The sequence below is a fragment of the Suncus etruscus genome, chromosome 6, assembly GCF_024139225.1.
Source record: "Suncus etruscus isolate mSunEtr1 chromosome 6, mSunEtr1.pri.cur, whole genome shotgun sequence".
NCBI classification, from domain to species: Eukaryota; Metazoa; Chordata; class Mammalia; order Eulipotyphla; family Soricidae; genus Suncus; species Suncus etruscus.
This window is the reverse complement of record NC_064853.1, coordinates 14111393-14136908: the sequence shown is the minus strand read 5'-3', so window position 1 is coordinate 14136908 and position 25516 is coordinate 14111393. Positions and strand designations below refer to the sequence as shown.

At 40.1% G+C, this 25516-nt stretch overlaps 1 protein-coding gene across 1 annotated transcript in view; it reads left to right on the top strand.

Annotated features, from left to right (window-relative positions):
- UBE2U (ubiquitin conjugating enzyme E2 U) overlaps window positions 1-20990 on the top strand; it is a 33243-nt gene extending 12253 nt beyond the window's left edge. Inside the window, exons 6-8 of the mRNA XM_049775458.1 lie at window positions 3872-3926; window positions 10423-10511; window positions 20905-20990. Coding sequence (XP_049631415.1) covers window positions 3872-3926; window positions 10423-10511; window positions 20905-20990 — 230 coding nt within the window. The remainder of the gene's footprint in view (window positions 1-3871; window positions 3927-10422; window positions 10512-20904) is intronic.
- The last annotated feature ends 4526 nt before the right edge of the window (window positions 20991-25516 follow it).

Here is a 25516-nt window from a genome sequence, read left to right as displayed (position 1 = left end):
CAGACTCTATTCATCACCCACAGCTGTCCCCAAAACCTTCAACACATTCAGCGACCTCCTGGAATTTATTACACTATTAGTTTTGATGTCAGCTATAGGCTTCTACTGAAAGGGAAAGATGCCACATCCATGTGTTGGTTCTTACCCAGTTTCCTCTTCTGCTGGCTCTTCCTAAGAAATCTTGGTTGCATTGATCCCTCTTATTAAATACTTGGCATAGGAGGCTGGAGAGATAGCATGGAAGTAGGGTGTTTGCCTTGCATGCAGAAGGTCGGTGGTTCCAATCCTGGCATCCCATGTGGTCCCCAAGCCTGCCAGGAGCGATTTCTGAGCCTAGAGCAAAGAGTAACCCCTGAGTGCTGCCAGGTGTGACCCAAAAACCAAAAAAAAAAAAAAAACAAAAACAAAAAAAAAAACTTGGCATAGATGAGCCATATTTAGTTCCTTTACAGATTGAATGGCCTGGGTTTTCCTTCCCTTGTTTTCTGTTCTATATTTCTCTACCATCTCTTCAGCCTTACCTTTGTCCATTGACTGATGAAGTCTCTTCCTTGGTCTGTGGCCTCCTTCATGCTTCCGTATGTGGTACTGGGCTTGGGGATCTGGCATGTCCCTAGTGCCTGTCTTTTTGAAAGTATCTTTTTGTTTGTTTGTTTGTTTGTTTGTTTTGGTTTGGTTTGGTCTGGTTTTTGGGCCACACCCGGTGGTGCTCAGGGGTTACTCCTGGCTGTCTGCTCAGAAACAGCTCCTGGCAGGCACGGGGGACCATATGGGACACCAGGATTCGTACCAACCACCTTTGGTCCTGGATAGGCTGCTTGCAAGGCAAACGCCGCTGTGCTATCTCTCCGGGCCCTTTTTGGAAGTATCTTATGCTTATTTTTTTCTTGGACTTTTGCTAGAGTCTATCTGTGGAGTTTTCTAATCCCCAGCAGCTCATTCTCTGCTAATTGGTTCTGCACTCATATCTCTACTATTTGGTTACAGTTTTGTTTGGGCATAATTATCTTTGAGAATTTCAGGGAAGAACTGTTTTTGGAGGATACGAAACCTAGCACACAATGAAGTAAAGAAAGAAATACAATACAAAAAGCAAAACTGATGAGTTGAATAGTGGCTTAGAGTCAAGTAGTGGTTTATTGATGGGAGACAGGTTGAGCTTGCCTGAGTATGTATAGATAGCAACTTCTATAGCTACACAACTGAGATCTATTTGGGGTCTACTTTTGGTTTGTTTGTTTGTTTTTGGTTTTTGGGCCACACCCAGTGACGCTCAGGGGTTACTCCTGGCTATGCACTCAGAAATCGCTCCTGGCTTGGGGAAACCATATGGGTCACCAGGGATTGAACCCAGGTCCGTCCTGGGTCAGCCGCCATGTGCAAAGCAAATTTCCTACCACTGCGCTATCACTCCAGTCTATATGGGGTTTACTTTTAAATTTCTTTGTGTTCAGATTTTACTCATAGCTCTCTGCTCAGAGGTCATTTCTGATGTTGCTCAGTGAAATATATGTGGTGCCAGGGATCGAACCCAGGTCAACCACTTTCATGGCAAGTGCTTTAACCTCTGTACTATCTCTCCAGTTCCATTTTCTAGAATTTTAATATCCCAATTACTACCCCTTAGTGTTGCTCTTGATAAGTCTGTTTTCATTCAGGTGTCCACTTCTTCATGTGTTGTTATTCTTTTCAGAATCTTAAAAAAAATCTATTTATTTACAGTGATCTGAAAATTATTAAACCTGTCCTGATGTAATATATTTTTTGGATGAGGGGTTCCTCCTCAGTCTTTATAAAGGTTGATTGATAGACTGTGCAAATAAATACATTCTAGAAGTCAGAGAAATAGTACAGGGTTATTTTGTAAGGCAATTTGCTTTGTATGCAGCCAATCCTGGTTTAATCCCTGGCATCAGATATGAACCTCAATGAGTAATCCCTGAGCACAGAGGCAGTAGTGGCTCCTGAGCAATATCCCCCAAAATTTAAAAATTAGAAAATTACAATTTTAACATATTTTAATTTTTAAAATTAGTTAAAAATACTAATTCTTTTCTTAAAGTTAATTACTTTATTTAAACATCATGGTTACTAATTGTTTAGTTCTGAACTTTCTTTTTCTGTGATTCATTTTTAAAAATTTATTTAATTTGGGGCCGGAGAGATAGCATAGAGGTAAGGCATTTGCCTTGCATGCAGAAGGTTGGTGGTTCGAATCCTGGCATCCATATGGTCCCCCGAGCCTGGCAGGAGCAATTTCTCAGAGTAAAAGCCAGGAGTGACTCCTGAACACTGCCAGTGTGACCAAAAAAACAAAAAAAAATTAATTTCACTGAAACCATTATGATTTACAAAGTCATTCATAGTTGGGTTTCAGACAGCTCCCAGGCCCCAGCCTGCCAGTATAACAGGTCCATTTAGATAATTAAAGTTTGGATCTCTTGATCCATTGTTGCTGCCTTTGGATATTTAGTTTTGTCCTTCTTTAATACCACCAATGCACTTGAGACCACCACTTATCCCCTGACCCCCATCCTTTCACATACATTTTTCTCCTCCTCCATTTATGTGACATCTTAAAATATTCCTTTATCTGGGCTGGAGCAAAAGCACAGTGGGTAGGACATTTTACCTTACACACAGTCAACCCAGGTTCAATTCCCAGCATTCATTATGGTCCCATAAACCTACCAGGAGTAACTTCTGAGTGCAGAGCCAGGAGTAACCCCTGAGCACTTCTGGATGTGACCCGCCCCCCAAATTCTTTACCCTTCATTTTATTTATTTTTATTAATTTCATTTATATTCATTTTTCTAGTCCCTCATTTAAATATCTAAATATCTAGGGCCCAAGAAACTGTATAGCAGGTAGGGCACACGTCTTGCACCTGGCCAACCTGGTTTCAATTCCCAATATCACATATGGTACCCTGAGACCACCATGAATGATCCCTGATCACAGAGCCAGGAATAAACACCAGGTATGGTCCAAGACATAAAATAGAAAAATTAAGATTCAGTTACTTTGATTCTTTAATCTGATTCTTTCATTAAAAAAAAAAAAACCAAAACCAGGAATTTTTTTCTTTTTTACACCAGCTTTTAAAAAGACTTCTCTTTGTTTTAGGTTTTTGTTTGGGTTAGTTGTGTGTGTGTGTGTGTGTGTGTGTGTGTGTGTGTGTGTGTGTGTGTGTGTGTGTGTGTGTGTGTGTGTATGTGTTTGTGTTTTTGTATTCTGAGAGATTTCCAGAGATATGTTTCTGTGCTGATTTTTCTCTCTGTTTCATTCTGGTTGTTAGCAGTAATCTTTCTCTTTTAACCAAAAATGACATCTTTAGGAGGAAGGATGCATTGGAGAAACAAGAGTTTTGCTTGTGGATAGTTTTGCTGCTTGAGAGGCTATTCAGGGAAGATGTGGCTTGACTTTTGTTCCAAAGATAATGAATCCCTGACTGGTGCCTGGAGAGAAATGCTCTTGCCTCTTACAGTCAGGGCACTGGCCAAAAGCAGAGATGCAGGAATCACATCTGTCTTGTGTAATTGTGTGTGCTGTTCTCTGGTGTCACTCCCTGTCCAGCCTCCTGTCATCCTGACCTCCCTGACTCTGTGCTTTCCCGGAAGTAGGTGTCTGCACCTCTCAGCCTCCAAAGTTGTCAGTGGTCTGCATGGGCCACTCTGCTCACCCCTTATTGATGCCTGGATCTCAGAATTAGGGCCAGCTGAAACAGTCACCTGCTTTCCCTCTTCACAATTTATTTCTTTAGCTATGGGTGAAGTTTTGTATCTGATTTTGTACTTGGGAAAGAGAATGTATAAAGCCATCAAGTCAAGCTTCCAATTAAACTAGAACCTTCCTTTATTCTCTTTACAGCAGCAAAGAAAAAAGGCAAGCTGGATTTGACTAAACTCCAGTTTGTACCTCCCAAGTAAGTTCTTTTTAATGCAATTCTATGTTGACTTCTGTACCTAGAGAATTGATTTCATTTGTCCCTATTTTTTTAATCATTATTGAGGTTTCTTGTTTTTAACTTAGTAAAGAAAGTAGTTATCATATGGGGGAGTGGCATTTTTATTTTATTTGCTTATTTTTAACTTGGTTATTGTACACATAGAATAAATTTTAAAGATTTTTTATACTATTTTATGATTTTTTATTTCAAGATCATGATTTACAAAGTTATCGATAGTTGAGTATTAGGCATGTAATATTTGCCCATTAATTCCCTTTCTTCTCTTCTTCCTTGCTCCCTTGATTTCTTTACTTTTCCATCCATCTCCCTATATCTGGGGTCAAAGGTGATCTAGGCATCCCCTGCCTGACTACATTACTTTTCCTCATTCAGTTATTCTGTTTACCACAGATAAGTGAGAGCAGCCTCTCTGTCCTTCTACTGTCATAATTCACTCAACATAATTATCTTCAAGTTGCAACCAAATTGCAGCAAATTGCATGATTTCATCATTTCTCATAGCCTCATAGTATTCCATTGTGTACATACCACATATATAATGCATATATTTCCATAATGTACTTTATAGCTCTGGTTAGATTTCAAGGTCTTTGATCCACTTTGAATTGACATTTGTATAGAATATGAGATGTCAAGTATCCGTTGGATACCTAGGTGGATTCCATATCTTAGCTGCTGTACTAAGTGTAGCAATGATGTACATATGTCCTTTTGAATGAGTTTTTAAAAAATATCTTGAGGTTAACATCTAAAAGTGGAATTGCTGTATTATATGGGAGTTCAATTCTAAGTTTGCTGAGGACTCTCCATACTGGTTTCCACAGAGGTTGAACCAGAGATATCATTCCCACCAGCAGTGGATGTGAGTTTCTTTTTCATCACATCCCTGCCAGCACAAATTTTTTCTACTATTTTTGATATGTGTCATTCTCAAAAGGTGTGATATTATATCTTATTGTTATCTTGATTTGAGTTTCTGTAATGATAAGGGATGATGAACATTTTTATGTGTGTCTATCCAATTGTTAGTCTTCCTCTGAGATTGGTCTGTTTATTTCCTCTCCCAGTACTTTGATAGATTTTTGGATTTTTTTTTTGCTGATCTTTTTGAATACTTCATATATTCTTTACCTGATATGTTGAGTGAGAATATGTTTTCCATTCAGTTGATGTCTTTTTTTAGCCTGTATATATTTATTTATTTATTTATTTATTGCCATGCAGAAGCTCTTTAATTTGTTGTAGTCTCATTTGTTAACTTTTTATTTTGTTTCCCTTTCCAGTGGTATCAGATCATGGAAGATGCCTTTAAGGACCAAACTTGTAGTGTTTTGCCTTTATTTTCCTTACTGTACTTTATAGTTCTGGTTGGAAATCAAGGTCTTTGATCCACTTTGAATTGACATTTTTGTAGGGTATGAGATATGGATGCCGGTTCATTTTTACCCAGTTTTCCCAGCACCAGTTGTGGAAGAGGTTATCTTTACTCCATCACATGTTTTCATCTCTGTTATAAAAAATTAACTATCCATCTATATGAGGTTTTGTACTTGGGTATTCAATTCTGATCATAGAGCCTTTTCCAGTATCATGCAGTTTGTTATGCTATAGCTTTATAATACAGTTACAAATTGGGTAATGAAATAATCCCCCCCCTTTTTTTATTTTCATTTTTCAGGGTGGCTTTGGCTATTCATCGTCTCTTCTGATTCTATGCCAACTTTATTGACTTTTCTGGTCCTTGAAGAATTGTTTAAAGTTGGATAGAAATTGCATTGAATGTAACAGCTTAGATAGTTGTTTTGACAATATTCATTCTTCTGATTCATGAGCATGGGATATAATTCTATTTCCTAAAGTGTTCTTTCTATCTTTTTCTTAAGTGATACAAATTTATCATGGTCTAGATTGCCCACATCTTTTGTTCACTCCTAGTTGCTCGATGTTTTTTGATACTATTTTAAGTGGGATAGATGCCTTGATTGCTTTATGCTCAGGTTTATTCTTTGTATATTAAAGTACGATACATTTTTCTATCTTAACTTTGAAGCTAGCTACTCTACTGTCTGGGTTTATTGCTTCTAGGGTTATTTTGTGGACTCACTGTTTTCTATGTATATCATCATGTCATCTGCAAATAGTGATAATTTGACTCCCCTTTCCCAATTTAAATCCATTGTATTTGTTTTTCTTGCCTAATTGTTGGAACCAGGACTACTAACACTATATTAAATAAAAGTGTAAATTGTGAACATCCTTGCTTGTAACTGATCTTGGAAAGAATACTTTCAATTTTTGCTATTAAGAATGTTATTGGGGGGGCCGGGCGGTGGCGCTGGAGGTAAGGTGCCTGCCTTACCTGTGCTAGCCTAGGACGGACCGCGGTTCGATCCCCCGGCGTCCCATATGGTCCCCCAAGAAGCCAGGAGCAATTTCTGAGCGCATAGCCAGGAGTAACCCCTGAGCATCACAGGGTGTGGCCCAAAAAAAAAAAACCAAAAAAAAAAAAAGAATGTTATTGGGGGCCGGGCGGTGGCGCTAAAGGTAAGGTGCCTGCCTTGCCTGCGCTAGCCTTGGACGGACTGCGGTTCGATCCCCTGGTGTCCCATATGGTCCCCCAAGCCAGGAGTAACTTCTGAGCACATAGCCAGGAGTAACCCCTGAGCGTTACCGGGTGTGGCCCAAAAACCAAAAAAAAAAAAAAAAAGAATGTTATTGGCTGCAGCAGCCCAGTGCTGCCAGGGCTGCAGGGTACAGAGGCCCAAGGCTCCCAGGACCTGATGCTAAGGCTTGCAGGGGCCTGTGGGGCCCAATGTCTAGGTGGGACCACATGCCCACCCAGAGATGCCAACTTGTAGTGACTACCCACTTGGGACTATATGATTGATTGTTATTGTCATAAGGCCCTAAACTCAAATAGCCCTGAGATCCAAGGGACAAAGGGAACAATGTGTGGGGACATTGCCCCAGTATCCACTTCATAGATGAAGCATCTTTCAGGATAGTGCTTTGGAGACTGAGCATTTGACAGGCACTGGAAAAAAATAGTCTCTTGAAGGAGCGCTAGTACAGATAAAGCAACATACATTCGTGGGACCCTCAATTCCTGAGCATCTATGTAGTTGCAACCCTAAATGTGAGGATGAATGAAGAAAGAGTGAAAATGGGCAGATGTGAGGGAAGAACCCAAGGCTTTCTATTGGAAAGCTTAGGCTTTAATCCGAGTTCACAGCAGTGAAACCCGAAGGCAGAAAAACAAGGCAGAAGAGAAACAGTGAGGTACTTAGCAAGGGCTACTGAGTAAATCTGCTGACACTGACCTAAAGCTTGCTCCTGGCTCTTTCACACTGATCTTGCCAAATGCTCACAACTCAGGAATGTTCTGTTGTATGGACAGAGCCAAGGATGGTTTGGTCACTTGCCCAGAGTCTCATAGCTAATGAACAGTCATCCTAGTGAGTTTTAGCTCAATTTAGTGGATCCCAGAGCCTGTGTTCCTCTTCATTGTGAAGCTACAGGACAAAATATCCTGTAATTCCTCCTAATTACTATTTATTTTTATTTATTTTTATTTTTCTGATCACATACTTAGTTTTGGGGAACTTTGTTGTTGTTTTCCTCTAGTAGTGCCATCTATCAACCTTTCCGTTGCTTGGACTCGACTCTCATGTTTCCGGATCCAAATTCTCCATCACTCTTCCAAGGTCAGCCCCTAAAACCAGTGCTTAAAATTAAACCCATATTTTACTTCAGCTTCTCTACATGCTTTCTATTAATAGCAAAGCTAACTGGTCTTCCGGGCTTTGCAAGAATATTTGACCCTCAAATTCCTTCACCTTTCCTACCCTGTCAGGCAACAAGGCCAGCCAATTATTTAATGTTGTCTTGGGTTCATTTCCTGCCTTCATAATCTGCCTCCCACCTTATCGTGAACTCTCAGTACCTCTTGCCAGAACCACTTTCTCTGTTCTCTAACTGGACCCCTGGCGCCGGCCACCCACCCACCTGCATTTAATCTCCCCTAGAAATCGCCTTCCAAACTGATGCCAGGAAAAATAACTGACCCCAAGACTTATCTCATCATTGACTTGTCAGATTTGAGAATTTCTGACTGTTCTTCATCACCCAATAAATCAAGCATGCCAATATGCCTCAGACCCTTTCTCTGCCTAAATCTGGAGATCCCTCAATGCTTGTTGCGCTCCTTTGATGGGTTACTAATTGCTCTGAAATTGGACCTTTCTCCTCTTGTCCACAACCTTCTTTCTGTCGTCTCTTCAACTGACTTATTGTGTCTAATGTGGACATAAGCCATCATATGACCTTCAGATCTCCACTGTCAACTTGGTTCCTAGCTGAAAAGGTCTCTTGCCTGGTTCCAGATTCATGGCCCAAGTGACTCTGTCCCTTTCCAGTTTTTCTCTTTTTTTATTTCTTACCACTGATCAGGAGGCAGCTGTCACTGTAGTCTCCAAATGTTTCTGTTAAATGATGTGCCTTTATTGAAATATGAAGTTAGATTCAATTTTATAACTCTAATATACATTGTACATATATCATTTTTCTCAAAGGGGTAATAAACTGCTGTTTGGTTAAAAATGATGCCCTCTACTTTTTCCATAATCATAAGGCCAATGATAATACTCAATAACTTTCTGCTGTGGGTTGAAACTATTAGCACATGTCTTTTAATACTATAGCTTATACATATATATATTATATATATATTCCTGTATACTTAATAGTTTATCTAAATAACATTTGGACATGTGTTCTGTTATTTGTATGGGGCAGCTGCCTTTATTGAACTGAAAATGCAAATATTTTTAGCAAGACTTCTGCATTGTATAGTCAAGATATGCTAAGGATAATATTTTTGTATTACTTCAGGAGAAAATAAAAAAGAAAATAAAAAAGAAACCCCCAAGGCTAAAAGCCTGAAATTGAACAGGACACCATGGGAAAGGAAAGGGTCAGGGGTCATCAGAAAGCAGACAAGACACAATGGAGACCATTGTGTCTGAAGATGGTTTGTTGTTTTTTTTTTCACGAGACAGTGTGCTGACAGCTTCCTTCCTCTTGGGCCATTGTTGTCTGCTAAATGATCTGTGACAGCAAACTGATCACAAGCTTTTTCTTGCAAGAGATATAATGCAGCCTTTCTTTTTTCTTCTTCTTCTACTTTTTTTTAACCTCCTAGTCAAATGCTCAAACATTTCATTGGCAAATTAGTATTAGTTTAGTATATCATTTGGTAGGAGAGAGTGCTAGCCAGGGCTCTGAAAGCAATAATCGTGGTGTTTTTTCATCTTCCTTGAATTTCAGGTCTCTGCTGACATGTGATTGCACAGGCAATAATATTAGTTTTAAAACGGGGTCCCCACAGTTATCATCTAAATAACTGGGTACCTTGATGCTGCCCCCTTCATTTCAAAGTCGAGTCATATGCTGGGAGTTGTCTGCAGTTTTATTTACAAAAATTAACTGTTGCTTATGGTAACCAAAGATTTGCTTCTTCCTTAGAAGAACTAGAAACTTAAACTGGCAAGCAGACCAAATCTTTCATGTTTGATGTTTATCGACTTAAGCCAGTTAATTGGTGATCTCACTTGACTGGGAAAAAAAATCCCCAGAGTCATGATTTGTTTATAAAATGTTGGGAAAAATCTGTGTTCAGTGTTTGTAAGGGAAGAGTTGGAATTGTTTTTACTTTGGAGACTGTGTCATAGTTTTTGTTTCTTCTCTTCTAACAATCTTTGCTCTTATATTTGGACTCAGTAAAATCAGTACTTGTGAACAGCTAGCACTTGAGGAAGAAGTGAAGGCAGGAAGATTAGAAATGAGTTGCTTATTTTACTCCTTGAAACTGACTGGATTCTAGGTGAAATTCAAATTACTCAATTCTGGAGTTAGAGTTCTCCACTTAAAAAAAAGAAAATAAAGATATCTAACTTAACTTGGCATAGAAATGAGAGAAATTGTTTACTCTAAAAACAAAACTTAAAGGCATGACTCTCCAGTCTAAATTTCAGTTTTAATATTAGTCATGAAAGGCAATACCTTAAACCTCTATTCTATCCATTTATAATATTTACATGCCTGAAAATTAGATTGTTAGATTAATTTGTTTTTAAAAATGAATATTATAGGGAGCAGAGTGATAACACAATGTGTAAGGCACTTGCCTTGCTCACAGCGGATCCAGTTTAACCCCTGGCATTCCATATGATCCCCTGGGATCTGCCATGAGTGATTCCTGAGCACAGAGCCAGGAGTAACCCTGAATACTGCCAGATGTGGTCCCCCCACAAAAAAATAATGCATGTTGGATTGTATAAAGTTAAGAGTCTTACATGATATTTATATATGAAACAGTCTGTTCTGATGAAAAAGAATTTTAAAAATCAAACTTAAAAACTATTCATTGTCTGATTTAACTTTCTATTTTCAGATTTACGAGAAAAGTCTCGTTTAATGATTACTACATGACGTGGTGTAGAATAGCCACATCAAAAGTGGATGACCATGACAGAGCCTCATGTAAGTTACTCTAATCTTATCCTATATGCTTTGGACGTATTTTAGTTTCTGAATTTTTTTTGCTTAGCTTGTCTTGCTTTCAAAGTCTAATTTATACAAGACTTCTCCATTGGCTCTTATGCTGATTCTCTTTTGCATAGAGTCCTGGACCAAAGTCTACTAAAAACAAACAAAAACAAAAACAAAACCTAGAAGATTATATTGGCATCTGAAAGAACAAAAGACAGAATTTTTAGATGTTTACTTCATTTTCCCTCATCCCATCATAGCAGGAGCAAAACTTTGGATTCCAATCACAAATATTCTCAATGCCAGAGAAAGTATTGAATGGTGAAATAGCCAGGAAATCTGAGAGTGTTGGACATTCAGTTACCTAATTGTGGGGGTGCAGGGCTGGGGTATGTAATCAACTTTCACCATCATATCTCAAATATCAGAAAGGCAGATCGGGAGAGCTGGACCACTTTCTGGTCCCACTTTATTTAATCTCTAAAATACTGTTTCATGACCTGGATTAAAGTAGGTCCTCCTGTGGCATACACTTGCCTTGCCTAAATGTGACTTGGCCTTAGTGACCCTGATGAAGTCACCAGTGACGCAGTGATTTCTACACTCAGGGATTCAGGCTGAGTGACACTTAGTGTCCTAGAAGTTATACTCAAGTTCCATTCTACAAACATCATGACCCCCAATCCACACACATTGTTTTAGGGTGTTGGTTATTCTTTATTTTGTAATTATATACTTAACCTACCTCATTAATTAATAGGTGTATTTGCTTAAGGTTTGCTTGTTTGTTTTGGGGCCCAAACTGGCAGCATTCAGTAATTACTCCTGGTTCTGGGCTCAGACATTACATTTGGCAGGTTCAGGGAACTGTATGGGATGCTGGAAATTGAACTGGGGCTGGCCGTTTGAAAACCTACTGTACTATCACTATAGCTCCTCTTTTTTTTTGTTTTGTTTTGTTTTTTGGGGCCACACCCAGCATTGCTCAGGGGTTACTCCTGGCTGTCTGCTCAGAAGTAGCTCCTGGCAGGTACAGGGGACCATATGGGACACCAGGATTCAAACCAACCACCTTTGCTTTTGGATCGACTGCTTGCAAGGCAAACACCGCTGTGCTATCTCTCCAGGCCCACTCTAGCTCCTCTTTAAGGTATTTTTAAGAATAATCTTAGATCCAGAGAGATAAGACAGGGGTCAGAGCATATGCCTGGCATGTGACCAACCCCAGTTCATGCAGTCCTCTGCTGGGAGGGACCCCCTGGACACCACTTGGGAGCTCCTCCTTTTCCAAATATATAGATATATAAAAGAAACCATCTTGATCAGTATAAGGAAACTTTGTTTTTTTAATACCAAAGTGTTTGCTTCTTTTCAAAGATTGGAATTGGATTGTTGTTTATCAATCCAGCAAGAATAGTGTGTGATATTAGAAGGTTCCAAGAGGTGAGAACTTCATGGGGAGAGAGAGAAAGTTAATTGGTTCACCCCAAGAGAACATCTTCAGCCAGCCCACTTTTTGCTAAGAATTGGTACTGCCTGGGATAATGTGGACCAGGGGAATAACTTCCTGACTGCTGGAGAAGACAGATCATAGAAAGCCATGCCAATGTGTAAATTTTGAAATGACTGTCTTGCAATAATGATTAAGAAGGACAGAAATAGTAAAACACCACTGGCAGCTGTTTCTTTGAGAGAGAGTTTGACACCAAAACATCTCATCTGATGGTTGTTTCTGCCTCTGCCACTAACCTTGTAAGCAATTCATGTCTTTCTGTGAAGAAAATATTCTGAGACTGTGATTCTAGTCCTTGGTGCGAGATTTTACAATCAGCTTCTTCTGGCCCCAAGGATTTGGTATACAAATGTTTGAAGACCTTTGCTTCTAGCATAACTAGCACTTAATTAGAAGAAATCCTATGTAAACCTTGAAGTTGCTGCTGGCCATTTTGACTTTGGAGAGTTTAGCTAGATGAGATCCAATACTGTTTTATTTTAAATAGCCTCATTTTCTGGTCCTGATAAGGATAAAGCTTTCAGATTCTCCTCTGTTTCTTCTGCTGCCAGGTATAAAAAGGGAAATTTCTAAAGGACTTGATTTTATTTTTCTGATTTTTGGGACACAACTGGCAGTGATACTCAGGGGTTACTCCTGGCTCTGCTCTCAGAAAATGCTCCTGGCAGGCTTGGGGTGGGGGAGACCTTATGGGATGCTGGGGATCAAACCTGGTTCCATCCTAGGTGGATCAGCTGCATGCAAGACAAATGCCCTACTGCTGTGTTATTGCTCCAGCCCCAAGAACTTGATTTCTACAGCTACACATTTATCACTGCAGAAATAGTGAAATTTTGTGCATATTTTTAAAAGCTTATATTTTCTCAAATAGTGAAGAGCAATTATATTTTGATTTAAGGTATAAAATCCTTTCTCTATTTTGTGTCACAAATTTGTATTTATGGTATATATACATATAAATTTATATTTATATTCATGGTATAATTTATTCTTGCATAATGCAATGTGTGTAAAAGTCTCTTTTTTTTGGTGGTTTGTTTGTTTGTTTTTTGCTTTGGGGACCACACCCTGTAATGCGCAGGGATTACTCCTGGCTATGTGCTCAGTAATCACTCCTGGCTTGAGGGACCATTTGGGATGCCAGAGGATCAAACCATGGTCTGTCCTAGGTCAGCTGCATGCAAGGCAAATGCCCTACCACTGCGCCAGCACTCTGGCTCATTATTATTATTATTATTATTATTATTATTATTATTATTTTGGTTTGAGGGCTCTACCCAACAATGCTGAGGCTTATTCCTTACTAAGTACTCAGGGGTCACTCCTGACAGGCTCAGGAACATAAAGGGTATCACGGATCCAACCAGGTTGACTGTATGCAAAGCAGGCAACCTACCTGCTGTCCTATCACTCTGGCCTCTCATTACTCATAATAGCAAATGAGAAATTCACAACCAAGTGAAGCTAAGTAATTTCTCTGTGATCATAGATGTAAGTGATAATGTCAGATGTGTGCAGATAGTATATGTTCTGGAGCCAGATTACTACAGTTTAATTCTGACTCTGCCAGAAAGTTGGGTAAATTTCTTAATCTGTCCATGTCCTTGTTCCTTTCTTTATTTCTAAAGTGGGGCACATGACATCCATCTCCTTTAGGGGAAACACTGCCCTGCCACAGTGCCTAATGTATATATAGTAAGTCCTCCATGAGTGTCTTGATTTTGAATCCTCCAAGCAGGCTGTTGTCTGAATACCTGTGCCTAGATACCCAACTCCACTTTTGATGCTTTCCTGAGAAGAGTAGAGTTATTGTTGTTGGTAAAGGTCTTTGAATTGGTCCTCATATTGCCTTCTAATTTGATATCTCTTAATTGGTTCCTTTGGTTTTCTTGTTTAAAAAGATGTTTTCTCAGTGCCTCCTCACCTGGCTCTATCCCCTCCCCTTCGGGGTGGGCTTTGTTCATCCCAATAAAGGCTACTCAGGAGGCCTGGAGGGAGAGCTGGCATCTTGGCTAGTGATTTCACATGGTACAGCGACTGGCTTCTGGGTGAACAGCTTGCAGTGTTAGTTTCTGGCCTGCTATACCTTTCCAACTGTGTGTGGATTATTTCCTGCGTCAGAATTGCTGCCGCACCTGTGTCTCTTGTCCTACCTAGACAGGGAGCATGGGAATCCCTCTCCCTCTCTGGGGATTGTGGGATACACAACCCACCATTTCACAATTGTCACTGAACAAAGTAAACTCAAACCCTGAAGTACATGCATGTATCCTCCATAATTATCTGCTCATGAGTACAGACTACCAGATAAGGAAACAAATGGATGAAGCACTGTTCTCTGTCTACTACTGGACAATGGCAAATGGAAAAGGTCTGGTAGACCACAGATCAGCACTTATGGTTGTGTGCTGTACCATCTGAACAGCAGGCTGTGCTCCCCATGTAAAAAGTTTTTATCTGAGGATCAGGATTCCTACAGAGCAGTGCACCCTTGTTCTATAGATTGCAGGCATCTGGAGAGTTATCTGATGTCATCACAATAGATGAAGCCTGGAGCTGCCTGGGGCTTCTTGCTTTCCTCTCCTCTCCCCCAACAGACTTGTCTTCATCAAGACAAAGCTAACAATAAGAATGAGTATCTCCAAATGCAGAGGAAAGACAGTTGAATTTTAATGCAGACCTTCTTGGTCTGGGGCTGCTCATTAGAACCACCAGAATAGCTTATAAAGCAGGGGTCTCAAACTCAATTTACCTGGGGGCCACAGGAGGCACAGTTGTGGTGAGGCAGGGCCGAATAAGGGATTTCACAAAAAAAAAGTCCTCAAACATCATTATTAACAGTTTTAATTATTTCTTCTGAACATGAATAATTGAGTGAAGATCATGAACAGTTCTTCTGAACATGGCATCTTTTGCCTATTCCTTGCTGCCAGAGAATTGACAGAGCTTCTTCTCACAAATCTGAACCTCATTTGGCTTTAGAGAGGAAGCAGTTGAGACCCTCAGGATGGCTTGAAGATGATCATCATTAAGTCTAGACCTGTACTTTGACTTATTGAAGTTCAATGTGGAGAATAACTTTTTGCACAAATATGTGCTCCCAAAAGGGCACGTGGTGCGCTTGAACATTCGGGAAAGCTCAGGGAAGCTGGGGGGCAATTCTCTCAAAAATTGCCCATGCATGTCTGCTTTTCCACTAATCTCCCTGAACTTGGCTTTGAGATCAGAGTTGCATTGCAGGTCAATGAGCTCCATTTGAAGCACAGGAGGGACATCTTGCACATCAAAGGAAAAGGGGTCCACAAAATTTGGAAAGTGGCTCTGTGCTTTTTGAAGTCTGTAAATCTGTGATCAAATTCCTTCTCTAGCTTAAAAATAGCATCAACATATTTCTCACCACTGAATGGTATGCCTGCATCTACAAGTTTCTTGCATGCTGGGAAATGGCAAAGGTTTGTCTGAGAGAGCTGGAATTTCCATAACACAAGCTTTGTGGAGAATGCTCTCATGTTGTCATAGGCAGCACTGATAAGCTGCCCCAGGCCTTGTAACATCTTGTTTAGTACATTCAGCTTATGTGTGATGTCAACAAGAAAAGCTAAGTCCATGAGCCGTTTGTGATTATTCAACTCTGAAACAGCATTCCATTCCTTTTCCTTGAAGGCTTTCACTTCTCTCAACTCAAAAAATCTTTTCAGGACATTTCCCCTGCTGAGTCAATGTACCTCGGTGAAATAAAGCACATCTCCATATTCTGACTCCATTTCCTCTAAAAAAGCACAGAACCTTCTGTGCTTTAAGCCCCTGGATCTGATTTGGTTGATGCATTTCACAACACAGACATCACATTGTCACAAGGCAGGAATTTACTGCAAAGGGCCTGCTGATAGATAATGCAGTGAAGAGCAGTGGCCTTCTCTACATCCTCCTCTTCAAGTTTTTTTTGAACAAGTGCCACTAGTCCATTTTTCCTCCCTGTCATCGATGGCGCTCTATAGGTTATTATTCCCACAAACCTCTTCCATGGCAAACCTGCATTCTCAATGGCATCACAGAGATGCTGAAATATCTCATTAGCGGTGGTCTGGCCATGCATTGGAATTATTGTGAGCGGCTCCTCTGTCAATTCAAAATTGCAATCAACACCACGACATAAATTGTGAGCTGCTCAGTGTCTCTTATATCTGTGCCCTTGTCAAGAGCAACTGAGTATGCATCAAAACATTTGACTTTCTCACACAGTTGATAATAAATGTCACTTGACATGTCAGAAATGTGCTCTGCCACAGTGTTGGCAGAAAGGCTGATTTTGCTAAACTGACCTTTCTTTTCTGGACAGGTAATACTTGCAGCCTTGTAAATGCATTTTTTAACAAACTCTCCCTCTGTGAATGGTTTCCCTGACTTAGCAATCATCTCACTAACCATGTAACTAACTTCGACTGATGCAACATTCTCTTTGGTTGCTTTCTTGAAGAAATCTTGTTGCCTCATTAGACATGCTTTAAGACTGGCAACCCACTTGGCTCTCTCATTTCCTTGATATTTTGCACATTCCTCAGCATGTTTAGTTGAATAATGGCGTCTCAAGTTGTATTCCTTGTGCACTGCAACTTTCTCTGAGCAAATAAGACATGTGGGGATGCCCCTGAGCTCAACAAAGAAATACTGCGTCTCCCACTTTTCCTGAAATTGTCTGTGCTTGTCATCAATCTTTCTCTTCACTGCAGGCTTTGATGAAGTTATGATGAAGGTATGACAAAATCTAATTCTGTAATAAACTTCTCTCCCTTCTTTCCCTTAGACCTTGATAATGCAAGGGACAGCAGGCAGGAGCAGCGGAAATGACATTTGCGCTAGGCGCAAAGTATTCGCGATTATTCGTTTACCGAATATTCGCAATAAAAAATCGCATTAATAAGAAAAAAATCGCAAAAAATCGCATTTAACATTTTCATACCCCTGAAGGGAACTGCTCGGGGTATGCGAGTGTTTAATGCGATTTTTTTTCTTACTAATGCGATTTTTATTGCGATTGTTCAGTAAGCGAATAATCACGAATACTGCGATATTTGAAGGCCGGCCGCGGGCCACAAAATATTGTACAGAGGGCCACGAGTTTGATACCCCTGTTGTAAAGGGTTCTAGATAATGGGAATGCTCAGTGGAATGATCATGGTAGAACCTCAGTAATCAGGCAGCATCAGGCTAGAGTGGTTGTTAGAATTCTTCAGGGGTAGAGTAATATTGTGTCACTAAGTTTGGACAGGTTCAGGTAGAAAAGTATGATGTCTGATTTCCTGATTCCTTAATCTTGCATTTTACACTTGCACATCATTTTTTAAATTTCTCTTCATTGACAAAAATAGTTCAGCTCTTTTTTAGTTGTTCTTTGGTTTGCATGAGAAAATAAAGCCTCCGAGGGCCTTTTGGTACTGCTAGATTTTCCCGCAGCAGGATAAGGCATTTCAGATGCAGCTGTACAGATGAGGTTTTGTTTGTTTGTTTTGTTTTGGGGCCACAACCAGCAGTATTTAGGGGTTACTTAGTCCTGCCTCTGTGCTCAGGAATCACTCCTGGTGATGTTGGGGCTCGAACCCAGGTTGGCTGCTTACAAGGCTTTGTTTTTTACCCACTGTATTATCATCTGACCCTGCATCTTGTCCAGATGTTAGACAAGAAGTATGACCTGGATAAAACAGAGTCAAAGCAACCACCAGGAATCCTTCAAAGGAAGAAAAGAGAAAACTATTGCAGGCACAACAGAGGATGCTTTTTGTTCCACAGCTTACAAAATAGTTACAAAGCAAGATTTAGTAGGAATATGCTCACAAATTTCAGATGTGCTGAGAAAATTCCACCCATCCTTTTTCTTCTCTCTCTCTCTCCCTCTCTCTCTCTGCCTCTGTCTCTCTCTCTCTGTCTTTCTCCATTATTTCTCTCTTAATCAGCATCACTTTTCAAACATCTTCTGTATCCACATAATGGGCTTATCAATTGTATGTGAAAAGTGAGTATTAAAAACTGATTTTTTGGGGGCCGGGCGGTGGCGCTGGAGGTAAGGTGCCTGCCTTACAAGCGCTAGCCAAGGAACGGACAGCGGTTCGATCCCCCGGCGTCCCATATGGTTCCCCCAAGCCAGGGGCGATTTCTGAGCACATAGCCAGGAGTAACCCCTGAGCGTCAAATGGGTGTGGCCCAAAAACCAAAAAAAAAAAAAAAAAAAAAAAAACTGATTTTTTTGAAGAGTCCCTTAGGTGGGAAAGAGATGAATGAAAAATTATAGGGATACAATAAGAAAAAGAGTTGCATACAAATATTGTAGTATTTTTCATTTCTCATGTGAGAAAGCAATAAGAAATATGACACAATTGATAGGATAATTCTGGGAAAAGAGCCATGCTAATTTCGGACTTTCTTATATGCGAGGAAGAGACACTTTATATATATAACATATATATATATATGTCAGGAAGAAAATATAATAATAACTTCAAAAAAACTAAAAAACTAAAAAAAGATGTTTTCCTGGAATAGAAATATCAATTCTCAGTTTTGTTTCATAGTAATGAATTTTTTAATGCAAAGACATTATTCAATCTTTTTCTATATTAGTTTATATGTAAAATGAGTATTACAGTGGTCACCACTAAGAGCTACTTTGAAAGTGCTTAGGACATAGTCAGAGATCTATTACTATTGATCATTAGATTTATCTAGAGTCAACAATAAGATCTCATTAGGAATTCTGAGAAATTTCTATTTGCTTCTGTCTTCAGGATGGAGTATAAATGCAAATAACCTCAAAATTTATGAAAAAGTCTATAAAATATGCATGAGTGTGGTTGTATTTGAAGCTAAAGAAGAGATGGTCAAAATGTTGCTAATGAAAAGTTATGTAACATTAAGAAAAAGAGTGATTACACAGAACTTTTTCCTGTGGATGACCAGTTTTCTCTTGTTAGAAGAGATGGCAATTAATAATTAGCATGAAGAAAGCCTAGGGACTGAAGAGATAGTTGAATAAGTTGGAGTACATGCTTTACATTTGGGGGACCTTGAATTCAGTCACTGGCAGCACTTTGCTCTTCCAGAACCACAGTGGAGGCCACTTATCACTGAGCCAGGAGTAGTCTCTGAGCACCACCTGGTGCCTTCCCCAAAGAAGCTCTAGACAAGAACAAGATTAGCAAACGAAGAGCCTCTAGTTGGTTCAATTGCTCAAGATTGTACACATTTGGGGCCAGAGAGATAGTACAGCAGGTAGTGTGCTTGCCTTACATGCAACCAACTTGGATTCAATTCCTAGCATCCCATATGGTTCTTGAGCCTGCCAGAAGTGATTCTTGAATGCAGAACCAGAAGTAGGCCCTGAGCACTGTTCAGTGTGGCCCAAAACTAAACAAAGCTAAACTATAGGACTGTAAACCCTGGGTAATGACCAGGACCAGGGAGGCATTAAGTAGACCCTTACAATAGAGTGAATGGGGATCAGAGAGACAGTACAACAGGTAAGCCCTGAGCACATCTAGATGTGTCTTTCAAAATTAAAATAATAATAATAATAATAACAACAATTGACAGTGTATTTATGATGTGGTTTAATAGTGATTCTTTAAAAATAAAAAGCAACCAGGGCCGGAACGATGGCGCAGCAGTAGGCTGTTTGCCTTGCATGCAGCTGACCTACGATGGACTGCAGTTCCATCCCCAGCGTTCCAAATGATTCCCCAAGCCAGGAGCAATTTCTGAGCGCATAGTCAGGAGTAACCCCTGAACATCAGCAGCTGTGGCCCAAAAAACAAAAACAAACAAAAAAAAGCAACTACAAATGCCTCAAATGTACTAGTTCTTCAATAGATTGTATCTGAATTTGATTGAAGGCATAAAGCTTACAATTAACCACAAACATATGAGCCAGTGACTGATGTGATTTCCAGAAAATTACTAATGCAATTCTGTGCTGAACTAAACGAAATATAATGCACAGATCAAGGGAGGTAACAGCTCTCCTGTCTTGGCCACCCCTGTGAGATCAAGGTCCTGAGCCCTTTCTCAATGCAAACTTTTGTGGGGATAGCAACAAAATTGACAGTAATAGTCACATCTGGAGCAAATCCTACCTAAAGGAAAAATGGAGGGAGCAAAGGCTGTCCTGAAGGCTATCTGGAAAGTTGGAGAACTTTCTCCTCAGGGCATGTGTGTGGTGGGGGTGAATTTACACAGTATTGTTCCAGAGGCTCCAATTAGAGCTAGGGGGGGAGCTTAGTACACAGATGAAGGAAGAATGTTGCAACCTCACCATCTGGCTGGGTCTCAGCAATGAAGAGAACTTTTCTCTTCTTAGCCTCTTTTAGAGGCTGATTTGATGCCAGTATTTTATTTTGCCCATTTAAGTGCTGAAGTAGAATTTCATTAGACTTTGATGCCTGTAGTTTCTAGGTGGGTCTTTGTCCTTTTCATTACTATAAATGATATATCAATATCTATATGGAAGTTTTCTGCTGTCATCTAATTTCAATTAATAGCAAATGTTTAAAGGTTCAAGTGAAGGTAGAGAAGTAAAACAGCAAGTAAGGTATCCGTCTTTGCATCTATCTGACCTGGGTTTGATCCCTGGTACCCCATATGGTCCCCTGAGCCTTACAAGAGTGATCCCTAAGAACAGAGCCAGGAACACCTGTGTATAGTTAAATGAGATTCAAAAATGAAAAGCAACAAAGGATGAAATTTGAAAAATAATTGAAGCTACAACTTGATCTAAATGGTGTGTTATATTGTCATACATTAACTTAATGAGAAGTGGATTATTTTCAACTTTGAATTATTAAAGATTGTATTTTAACTCATTTATAAATATTCTCACTTCAGTGTTTGAGGATCCAAATTTTATTGGAATGTATTATAAATGGAAGACAGCTGAAAGAAACCATCCTAAAGAGTGGAATTTGAAGTAAGTAATTGTAAGTGCCTAAAATATATTATTCTGGGGCCAGAATGATAGTACAACAGGTAGGATACGTAAGTATCCTTGCATGTGGCCTAGCCAGGATTGATCCTAGCACTACATATGGTTCCAGGAGTGATCCCTAAGCACAGAACCAGGAGTAAGCCCTGATCACAACTGGATGTGTTCCAAAACCAAATAAAATATTTATCCTTCTAAGAATCCAGCCTTCTATGGGATTAAGTTCTCCTTTGGAAACTAACTGTATTAACAAACACACACCAATCTTTGGAAATGACATTGCATGCATTTCTCTATACATGGTAATAAGAAGAAGCAGTCACAGTGTATCATTTCCTCTCTACCCAAATGTGGGGGCCCAGGTTTTCTTCCTCGTAGCTGATAAAGATGGTACCAGGAAACAAGTTCCTGTGAAGAAATCTCACATTGACTGCCCATTAACTTTCTATTCCTTTCTCCATTGTCCCTATTAATTGAGAACGGACTTAGATCAAAGTCATCAACAGATGACTGTTGTCATGTGTCTCCCCCCCCCATCTTTTCACCCTTCTCATAGTTCCAAACATCTTTACCTCTTCCAACAGATTTCTCACTCCAGAATCAAATGTTATTGAACCTCATAAATATATTAGTGATAGCACAGTGGATAGGGTGTTTGCCTTGCAGGCAGTCAACTCAGGAACAATCTCCAGCATCCAATATGGTCTCCCCTGCCAAAAAAAAAAAAAAAAAACTGTCTCCTGGGCCACATTTAGAAAGGGACTTGATCTCATTGGGTTTTTTGTTTGTTTGGGGTTGGTTGGTTTTGGGGCCACACCCAGTGGTGCTCAGGGGTTACTCCTAACTCTACACTCAGAAATTACTCCTAAAAGGCTCAGAGGGTCATATGGGATGCCAGGATTCGAACCAGAGTCAGTCCTGGATCAGCTGTTTGCAAGGCAAATGCCCTACCGCTGTGCTACCTCTCTGACCCCCCAAGTTAGATTTTTAAAATGTCCTTCTCTGTGTGGGTCACTGGGAGATGAAACAGCGAAATAGGCCTATGGGAAGAAAGGCAACCTGCGACTACCTTTGCACAGAGCAGAGCAGAGCCACAATCTTTGCTCTCATGTGAGTAGGCAGCAAAATTGCTTTAAGAGTCAAGAAACCAACAATGAGATCAGGGCCAGAGTGATAGTACAGTGGTAGGCATTTGCCTTGCACGTGGCTGACCCGGGACAGACCCTGGTTCGATCCTTGGCATCCCATATGGTCCCCTGAGCCTTTTAGGAGTAATTTCTGAGTGCAGAGGCAGAAGCGATTTCTGAGCGCAGAGCCAGGAGTAACCCCTGAGAGCTGCTGGGTATGACCCAAAAACCAATAAAATAAAATAAAATAAAATAAAATAAAATAAAATAAAATAAAATAAAAATCTAACTTTGGCACCTGGAACGATACCACAGCAGATAGGGTATTTGCCTTGCACTCGGCCTACCCAGGTTCAATCTCCAGCATCCCATATGGTCCCCCAAGCACTGCCAGGAACGATCCCTGAGCACAGAGCCAGAAGTAACCCCTGAGCACCACCAGGTATGGACCTAAGACAAACAAATAAATATAACTTTGGACATTTACAAGTGTGTGTGTGAGTATGCATGAATGTGCATATTTCTGTGATCAGTTAGCATTGTTTTTTCCCCATATAGATAGAAAAACATTCCTAAAAAAGCATCTCACTTTAATGTTCATAGATATTGAAATTCTTTTATCTTTTTTTTTTTTGCTTTTTTTTTAATTAATAACTTTATTTAAGCACTGTGGTTACAAGCATGTTTGTAGTTGGGTTTCAATCATAAAAAAGAACACCCCCCCCCTTCACCAGTGTAACCTTCCTACCACCGATGTTCCCCATCTCCCTCCTCCCTCACCCCCTGCCTGTATTTGAGACAGGCATTCTACTTCTTTCACTCATTACTATTGTCATGGTAGTTGTTGGTATAGTCATTTCTCTAACTGTGCTCACCTCGCTTTATATAAGCTTCATATCATGGTCTGATCCTCTCAAACCTCATCTCTATTGTCTCTGGGTATTAGTACCATATTGTCTTTTCTTTTTCTTAAGTCCCACAGATGAGTAAGATTCTGTGTCTATCTCTCTTCCTCTGACTCATTTCACTCAGCATAAATTAGACTTGTGTTTTATTTGAGGGCCACACTCGGTGGTGTCAGGGCTTACTCCAAGCTTTGCATTCAGGGATCACCCCTGGCAGAGCTCAGAGGACCTTATGAGGTGCAGGGATCCAGCCCTGGTCAGAGACATACAAGGTAAATGCCCTATTCACTGTGCTATCTCTCTGGCCTTTTGAATTAGACTTTTATACTTACATCACCATTCAGGTCAGATATTCTAGTTAGATATTCTTTTTTCTTTTTTGGTTTTCTTCAGCAACATCTTTTCTCAAGGCAATATGGAGAAATGTTGCATTGGACACTTTTCTGCTTTCAGAATAAGTCACAGGCAGTAGAAGAGTTTTCATGAAGCATAATTTGCAGGAGTCCCGAGTATGTTCGAGATTTTTGTTTATTTTTTTTCTTGAGGGCACATTTCATGTTTCATTTGGAGTTCAAGAAATCTACTTAGAATATCAGGTTGATTTTGCTTTGACACGACTTCCCTGTTCATTTCCTTTTACAGAATGACTTTATTTGTTTGATCTCTGGTTCATTATGCAACGCCAGTCTCCTAGTTCTTCGTATTTAGGAAAAGTCAGGCACCTGTCATTGTCAATGGGCCCACCCACTTGTCCAGATGGCCGAAATAATTGGAAGTTGTTTGAGTGCTAGAACTTTCTCCTGCATTACTTTGAAGTCATGAATCTGATTGACCTGTGAGATGAGGCCACCTTGTCGAAATGAACCACTCATACTTGATGCCATCTAGTGGCTGTGGAGAGAAAATGTAGATCAGGGGACACTTGCGGCTTTAATTTTAGAGTCAATTGGTCAATAGTATTTTTTAAATCTTTTTAACTAAGAAAATAGTGTATATTTTTCTGTATATTTCACTGCAAAACAATTTGAGTATGCAAAAATCTAAAAAGTAATAGGATCAGTTTCTTCATAAAATTATTAAAAGGCTTGTTTATCAAAATATATACGGTATAATGAAGGGTATTCATGAACTTAAATAGGAAATATTTAGGGATCTATCCAAATGAGTAACTATCTGTTCTGTGTGGGTCTAATATGATTCTATTATGAGTGCCTCTTTTTTCCATTCGAAAGTACTTCCCTTGCACTGTTGAAAACAAACGCATGCACATCTCAGAGAGAAAATGAACAGTGATACTTCCATCTGCATAAAGTTTAAATAATGAGCCTTTACCCTCCCCTCCCCTCTGCTACTCCCTGCCCACCCCCTCATCAATCAAGATGGATTCTTAAGCCTCACAAATTCCCTTTTTACTCACTATTATTGAAGACCTAGGATCTCTCCACCAATGCTTTGCCTTCAGTCTGAGCTCTCTTCCCAGCAGGCCTTTGCAGGTGGTTGTCAGGGTTTTGGGGTGAGTTAAAAGGTGGAATGTGGAATGTTGAAGAACAGGGCCTTGCAGGCAGACTGCAGGGATTTGAAAAATTCCTGGCCTTGCCAGTCCCAACTCTAGACCTTGGGCAAGTTACCTGATTTCTTTATACAGGTTCTCTTATGGCAAACAGCAGTTATCATTGTGTTCACCACCCAAGGAGGTGAAGATGAAGTGAGTCAATGTTAGGGAACTGCTTGCACAGTGTGTGGGAGGGATGGAGGAATGATTCAGACGGTTGGCTGATGTTTGTGCTTTCCTATCTGCAGTGCCTGCTTCATTTCTTCACTTCTGAGGTGGGGAAATCTTTCTTTGGAAGTGACCTAGGGAAAAGATGTGCGTTTCAGAGACAGAGTTTTAGTGAGTTATAGACAGTGCTGTGAATCCATTTATCTGTTAAATAGAAATAACATTATCTATATTGCATAGTTAATTTGACTTTGCTATCTTGAGTGATACTCACACACACACACATATACACATATACACACATGCAGTCACGTGGTGTTGGTAAATGAACCTTCAAGAAATGTGAGTTCTTGGAGCTGGAGAGATAGCATGGAGATTGGGCATTTGCCTTGCATGCAGAAGGACAGTGGTAAGAATCTCGGCATCTCATATGGTCCCCCGAGCCTGGCAGGAGCAATTTTTAAATGTAGAGTCAGGAGTAACTCCTGAGTGCTGCCGGGTGTGACCCCAAAACCGAACCCCCTCAAAAAAAAAGAGAAAGAAATGTGAGTTCTTCTAAATATCTGAGTCACAAAGTCAACAACTTTGTGAAATCATGAGACCAAACTTTAAAAACCCAACTTAAAAACGTGCCTGTTATGCTGCCAGGCTAGAGTGAGGATGATGGAAGGGGTGGCACGGGATGGACTTTGGGAACATTGGTGGAGAGAGGTTGTCACAGGTGGTGGGATTGGTGCTGAAACTGTATGGCTGAAACTCAACT